General features: G+C 33.2%; 1 protein-coding gene across 2 annotated transcripts; it reads left to right on the forward strand.

The window, feature by feature from the left end:
• The first annotated feature begins 1,177 nt into the window (after positions 1 to 1,177).
• Positions 1,178 to 6,758, forward strand: LOC105770482 (xylose isomerase). 2 transcript variants are annotated; one of them, XM_012591699.2, is made up of 21 exons: positions 1,178 to 1,324; positions 1,713 to 1,802; positions 1,901 to 2,005; positions 2,350 to 2,424; positions 2,507 to 2,636; positions 2,734 to 2,825; positions 2,983 to 3,033; positions 3,201 to 3,277; positions 3,349 to 3,403; positions 3,522 to 3,623; positions 3,812 to 3,863; positions 4,036 to 4,081; positions 4,172 to 4,227; positions 4,941 to 4,992; positions 5,110 to 5,189; positions 5,310 to 5,380; positions 5,482 to 5,522; positions 5,632 to 5,731; positions 5,825 to 5,896; positions 6,003 to 6,080; positions 6,412 to 6,758. In XM_012591699.2, exons 2-21 carry the CDS (start codon positions 1,746 to 1,748, stop codon positions 6,445 to 6,447), a joined length of 1,428 nt encoding a protein of 475 aa, XP_012447153.2. In that variant the 5' UTR covers positions 1,178 to 1,324; positions 1,713 to 1,745; the 3' UTR covers positions 6,448 to 6,758. The 2 variants fall into 2 exon arrangements, with proteins under 2 accessions (XP_012447153.2, XP_012447150.2); XM_012591696.2 differs by lacking the exon at positions 1,178 to 1,324 and adding an exon at positions 1,472 to 1,570.
• Positions 6,759 to 7,023: the final 265 nt, after the last annotated feature.

Consider the following 7,023-nt stretch of genomic DNA (forward strand, 5'->3'; position numbering starts at 1 on the left):
TTGTCCTTTTTATTTTCTTCTTTGTCAAAAAAAAAAAACTCAAAATTATCAATACATTTTAATATGCATTACTTATTAAAAATAAATAAATTTAATAAATTCATTACGTGTTGATAATATCCGTTAATTTAATTCAAAAATCATAAGATAATCAAAATTATCATTATAATAACAAAATAAATCAAGTGATAAAACAAACAACTTGATATTACAAAATTACACTTTTTTCTTTAAAAAAATTAAATTTTAAAAATATATATTTTAGTGTTTTATTATTATTATAAGTGTAAACTACACCCATGATCACTTTTGTTTATCTTAGGTTACATTTTAGTTACTTATGTTTGAAATGTTACGTTTTTGTTACTTATGTTATCATGTTGTAACATTTTAGTCACTGAGCTATTAATTGTCTCTAACAATGTAACGGTAAGTTGACGTGGCACGTTAAATCATCATTTCAAACAAAAATTTTAGGGTAAATTATACAATCGATCCCCATATTTTTTCATTTTGAGCAATTTAATTTTTTTATGTTCTTTAATTTTTTCCTTTATTTTCCATTATCTTTTGTTTCTCCCTCTATTTTCTTACCTTCTCCATTTCTTTTAACATATCAAGAAGCCGAATTGGCAATGAAGAAATAAGTCGAAAACCATCATTGCCTATAACCAAAGCCCATAAACCCATACCATGCTTTTTTCTTCACTACCAATTCGACTTCCTGATATGTTGAAAGAAATGGAGAAGGTAGGAAAATAGAGGGAGAAGTAGAAGAGAATGGAAAATAATGAAAAAAAACAAGAAAGTTAAAAGAACATAAAAGAAAAAATTAAATTGCTCAAAATGAAAAAAATATGGAGACTAATTGTATAATTTAACCTAATTTTTTTTGTTTGAAATGATGATTTAATGCGCCACATTAGCTTACCGTTATACCGTTAACGACAATTAATGGCTCAATGACTAAAATGTTACAACACGATAACATAAGTGACTAAAACGTAACATTTCAAACATAAATGACTAAAACGTAACTTGAAGTAAACAAAAGTGACTATTGGTGCAATTTACCCTTATTATTATTTTAAAAAGAATAACATGTTTTAGCATCTAACTTAGACCTAAAAACATGTAGAATCCGATTAACAAAAGGAAAACCATCCGAAAACGGTGACAGTGAGACACGTAATCTTTATCCAAAAAAATATAATAATAATTTTCATATAATTATGAATTCAATGTAGCTATAAATACAGAGTCATCATCCTCAGTGCTTGTTTCTGCTCTTCTTATCAAAACCCTTTTTTTCTTAATCAAATCTGTATGTCCTCTATATTTGTTTAATACTTTCTGCCATTATTTCTTTCGATTATTATTATTTTTTTCGATTTTCAAAGGGTCTTTTTTTTTATTTGCTATTAACCAATGATTTTTATGGGTTTAGTCATTAAAAAATTTTGTTGTTCTTATGTGGTATCTGACGATGGGTATTCATCAGGAAAAGAAAAGATACTATTTTTTTAGCATGCAAAGTGATTTTTTTTTGTCACTGTCGGCAGCACTATTGGTTGTTCCGACTATTATTTCTGGTGTTTAAAAAAATTTTTTTTTCCTTTGATGCTAACTTGATATGTGGTGATCTGAATAATTCTTAAATATATTTTCTTTGATTGGATTACTTATAGTTATTATTTTGTTATTTTTTGCAGGGTTCAGTTCGCATAATAGTAACGCATAAAAGTATGGCTGGGAGGATTTTATTACTAGTTCTTTTTATGAATGCTGCCTTTTTAATAGTGGTAAAAGAACTTTAATTTGTGATGTTTAAATCTATTCTTTATGTACTTGTTGCTTCCAATTTTTAATTATTGTGAATTGGAATTGTTTTTGCCTGTAGAATGCTGTACCAGAAACATGCCCTGCTGATCTCGGTGGAAAATGTGGTGAAGATGGTGAATGGGAAGGGGAATTTTTCCCTGGAGTTCCTAAAATTAAGTATGAGGTAAAAGAGTTACATCCCCTGCAGGATTTAACTTAGGTCTTATTTGTTGTAGTTGCAGAGGAAATGAATGTTATCATAGTCAATATCGGTGAATATCGACTCTCTAGAGTTGGAACCCTAAAACAGCGACAAAAAGGGTTACTTCCCCTGTAGGATTTAAAGGGTTGAATATATTTTGAATAATTTAAAGGGTTGAATATATTCTGTGTTTTGAAACCTTGCATCTTTCTCTGTTCGAGATATATTATTAAAGATCTGGAATACATTCTTAGTTCAAAGCACTTTTGATTACCATAGCATTAATTATTTGAATACTTGTTATTTAACAGTAATTTTGACTGCAGGGTCCTTCTAGCAAGAATCCACTTTCATACAAATGGTACAATGCAGAAGAAGTGATTCTTGGGAAGAAAATGAAGGTTAGTTTCAAATTTCCCATTCTTAACATGTATAAGATTTATTAAGATGTTGATGATTGCTGACTAGTTGTCAATTGTTTAGGACTGGTTGAGATTTAGTGTTGCATTTTGGCATACATTTCGTGGAACAGGTGCCGATCCTTTTGGTGCACCCACAAAGGCTTGGCCATGGGAAGATGGTACCAATTCCATTGCTATGGCCAAAAGAAGAAGTAAGATTGATAGTTATTTCCTCCCTATCTGTGCTTATTGATTAATACTAGTCTGCAGGATGGTAACATTCTTTGCTCCTCTTTGAAACGATTGCAGTGAGAGCCAACTTCGAATTCCTAAACAAGCTTGGAGTTGATAGGTGGTGTTTCCATGACAGGGACATTGCTCCTGATGGCAAAACACTAAAGGTTGGATATTTTTCTTATTGACTCTTCAAGTTGCTTTTCATATCTAAATGCTTGAATATGAACTGGTTTTGACTAAACTTTCTTAACAGCCCTCCTCTCCTATTGGTTTTTTTTGGCAATTGTTTATCGATCATTTTTTCTATTGTCTTCGTTGTAGGAAACTAATTCAAACTTGGATGAAGTTGTGGCACTTGCTAAAGAGCTTCAGGTAATTTCTGAATTTGCAAAAAGTTTTAAATTGCTTGTCTCAAGTAGAGACCTATCCTCCTCTTTTTTCTTTTTCTTTTTCCCCTTTTCTCAAAATTTTAAACCCTCTTGTTTGATACAAGACTAAGTTATATGTTTCCCGAATATCTTTGTTACTTGACCATGCAGGGGGACAAGATCCGTCCACTGTGGGGTACTGCTCAACTATTTATGCATCCTCGTTACATGCATGGTGCTGCTACAAGGTATCCTTACTTAAGTGATTTGCATATTTCCCTTGATGAACTTAATTCTTACTTCTGCGTTTGCTTTTCAGCTCTGAGTTGGGTGTTTATGCCTATGCTGCTGCTCAAGTTAAGAAAGCTATGGAGGTGGGCTTTTACTTCTATATAACATTGAGGTTAAACTTATTGCATTTTGTGTTTAGATTACAGTTATGTTGTTCTTATGTCTGTTAATTGCTTTATATTTTGCTTTCTGTTCCTATAGGTGACACATTATCTCGGGGGAGAAAATTATGTATTTTGGGGTGGTCGTGAGGGATACCAAACACTCTTGAACACAGACATGGAAAGAGAGCTTGATCATATGGTATATTTGTTAGTCATTTCTTACTTGGAAATCTGCTAAATAAAGTTTTTCAATGTCAGCTGTTAGTTTCATGTTACTTAAAATGTTTGCTCTATTTTATGCATTTTTCCTGATTAAACGTTCTTCTTCAAGTTTCCAATGTGGCGTCTTAGTTATTAACTATGCAACTCAATTATTTATTTTGACAGGCAAAATTTCTTGAAGCTGCTGCTGCCTACAAGAAGAAGATTGGATTCAATGGTAATTTTCCATTATAACAATCTTAAGACTGTATGCTAGCTCCCCTTCCAGCAAATGTAGGTGATGAGGAGGGGGACAAAAAAAATTATGCTATTCTGGGCCACAGGGTTGTCTTTCTGTAGTTATTTATTTATTTTTTCGTGGAATTCTGATGGAATATTCTTTGATTCAGGAACTCTACTGATTGAACCTAAGCCTCAAGAACCTACCAAACATCAGTATGTTTCGACAATCCCTTCCTTTCTCAATTAGTAATAGCAGTCAAGTTTGCTGTTCTGTATATGAATTATTGCTTGATTTATTTACAGGTATGACTGGGATGCTGCAACAACACTTAACTTCTTGCATAAATATGGGCTGCTTGGTGAGCTCTAATGAATTCTTGTCTGGAATCTAACATTGCCTGCTAGACGATTTTTGATAACTGCTGCATAGCTAAATAAAGTATTATCTAAACTTGTGTATTTGAAGGGATTTGTTTCATGGTTAACTCTTGCCTGGTAAAAGAATAACTGATTTCATGAACAAGACTGCATGCACGGTTTGAAAAGCATACCTTAAGTGTTTAGGTCTAGTTTATACCAGGACCAGAAAAATTGAAGAACCTGATGATTACAGGGTAAAATCATCTGGCTGAGAAAAAAAATTATATGATGAGAGATTGTAGTCCTCAGTCCAGAGAGTTACTAATTTGGAATTTATTAGGCTTTCTAATACTTTGTGATGTAGAACCCTATTTTGCTTACACTTTACTTTGCTTGAAGAACCTGTATCCGACACTTGTGCCTCCAAGGACCTTCCTTCTCATACATGATCATACTTCAAAAAAGTTGAACATATCTAATGTTGAACGCATATTTATATCCAGCAATTAAACCTGAGCCAAGTAACTAGATAATTTTGTTTAGTATTTGGCTTCAAAACCATGCTGCTTTCCAGAAATTGGAATTTCTAGTTGGTCAGGTCCATTTTCATTTAGAAGGAAAACAAGGCGTCGTCCAGCTATGATCTATCTGGGTATTATCTCTTTTGGTAGGCGGTTACGTTTAACGTACTGTCCACTATTTCCTTTTGCAGGAGAATTCAAACTTAACATTGAGTGTAACCATGCGACACTCTCTGGTCACAGGTTTGTTGTGTTCCATGCCTTCGAATTATATTTGCATATCATTTCCAAGTAAAATTTCCCCACAACTGCTTGCATGTAAATTCCTCTGCCAACCTATGGTGCTTATGTAATTTGCAGCTGCCATCATGATCTTGAGACTGCAAGAATCAATGGAATGTTAGGAAATATTGATGCAAACACTGGGGATCCTCAAGTTGGTACGATCAATTATTAACTTAAAAATTTCCTAGTGTTTACAAAATATTCTTATTTCATGTTTATGAGCTTGGGATTACAATCTTCTTAACATTGAAGATATGGATTTCTTTGTGATACAGGTTGGGACACAGATCAGTTCTTGACTGATGTCGGGGAGGCAACCATGGTTATGCTAAGTGTGATAAGAAATGTATGCGGCGGACTCTTATTTTATTTTCTTTTGATAGTTCAAACTTCAAAAGAGTGTTCGACTTTCTACTGTTTTACACTCTTCACATTTGTGTGTGGCAGGGAGGATTAGCACCAGGAGGCTTCAACTTCGATGCAAAATTGTGTGTAAACATTTCCTTCGTTATTTTCTTACAATTGTGTTGTGTTTACCTAGATTCTTGTTATCTTGAGCCACTTGTGATGATCTTTTTACCTTTTATTGTTTTGTAGACGGAGAGAGAGTACAGATGTTGAGGACTTGTTCATTGCTCATATTAGTGGAATGGACACCTTGGCTCGTGGACTCCGAAATGCTGCTAAACTGATTGAGGTAATACAATATCAAAGTTATCCCTCCGCTTTCTAACCAAATGCCTATTTCTCCCCTCTTTCATATATTAATTAATAATTTTCCTCATTATAGGATGGTTCTTTGGCTGAGCTTGTTCGTAAACGATATTCTAGCTTTGACACAGAACTTGGTGCCCAGATTGAGGTGATGCTTTTTTCTTTTTTTCTTTAAATGATAACTTCTCCTTTGGCTTAAAGTCTGGCCTTTCCCATGGAAGAATCGCTAATATAAGTAATCCATCATCGAACAGGCTGGTAAAGCTGATTTTGAAATGCTTGAGAAGAAAGCCATGGAATGGGGAGAGCCCAAGGTTGCTTCAGCCAAGCAGGTAGATATTTTACTTCAAAAAAGATGTTTACAAGTTTTTTTAACTTCATGCTATACTGTGATGACCTATGGCCCATAACCGACCAAATAGCGAGTTATTCATATTAGATTGTTTGTTACGTTACGAACTATAATTTCTAACTATAAAATATAACAGAAAGCAATGCTTTTCATATAAACTTTTTGACTTATTCAGTGTTACCTTTTATATACACTCCATTTCGGAGCGATCCGTCCTGTGTCTGTCCCGTATACAATCTATAAACAGAAAATAGCATGTAATGCCAGTATGAACCAAATCTAAAATGAAAATTTTGGTTGTCTTGTTGCAGGAACTTGCAGAGATGATTTTCCAATCTGCACTTTAGGATACCTTGATTGACCGATTATGGTCAATGTTTTCGGTTTTTCCTTTTAGTTAGGAATAAGCCATGATGCTTATACAAATAATTAGATTTATGTAGTTTATAACAATGCATTAGTGCTTAGGTTTTTAAGAAAAATGGTATGTTTTAGTAGTTGAACTCTTGGTGGTATGCCACCTTACCATGAAGGGAATCCATGCCCTTTTTAGGTACCCTTCTTGGAATGTTGTGGATAAGTGATGGCAAGTTTGGCTTTAAATAAAAGGAAATTGAATAAAATTATCTCAGGGGGTTCATGCCTTCATGGTTCTTAATCGGATGATTAGACCTTAATTTTTGGAATATTCAAGTCTAAATGTATTTAATTTATCCTATGTTCTATCCTCGTATTACATTATTATCATTAGTATAAAAGCTAAATTTTTTCTTAAGTTTTCATTTAAGTAATTTAGCTATTCAAAAGTTTTATTTAAGTTATTAGGGTATTAAGTTTGTTTCTTTAAATTCTGTCGGTCAGTTTCAAGCAACAGTTCGGGATCGTTATTAATATTCGTTGATGAGTAAAAGTACATATTTTAG

This window comes from Gossypium raimondii, chromosome 5 (genome assembly GCF_025698545.1).
Source record: "Gossypium raimondii isolate GPD5lz chromosome 5, ASM2569854v1, whole genome shotgun sequence".
In the NCBI taxonomy this organism is placed as follows: Eukaryota; Viridiplantae; Streptophyta; class Magnoliopsida; order Malvales; family Malvaceae; genus Gossypium; species Gossypium raimondii.

Coding starts and splice junctions, on each gene's coding strand:
- LOC105770482 (XM_012591696.2), top strand. CDS start 1,472: ATGTGGTATCTGACGATGGGTATTCATCAGGAAAAGAAAAGATACTAT. Junction 3,278..3,348: donor ATGCATGGTGCTGCTACAAG/GTATCCTTACTT, acceptor TTTGCTTTTCAG/CTCTGAGTTGGGTGTTTATG. Junction 5,897..6,002: donor AACTTGGTGCCCAGATTGAG/GTGATGCTTTTT, acceptor ATCATCGAACAG/GCTGGTAAAGCTGATTTTGA.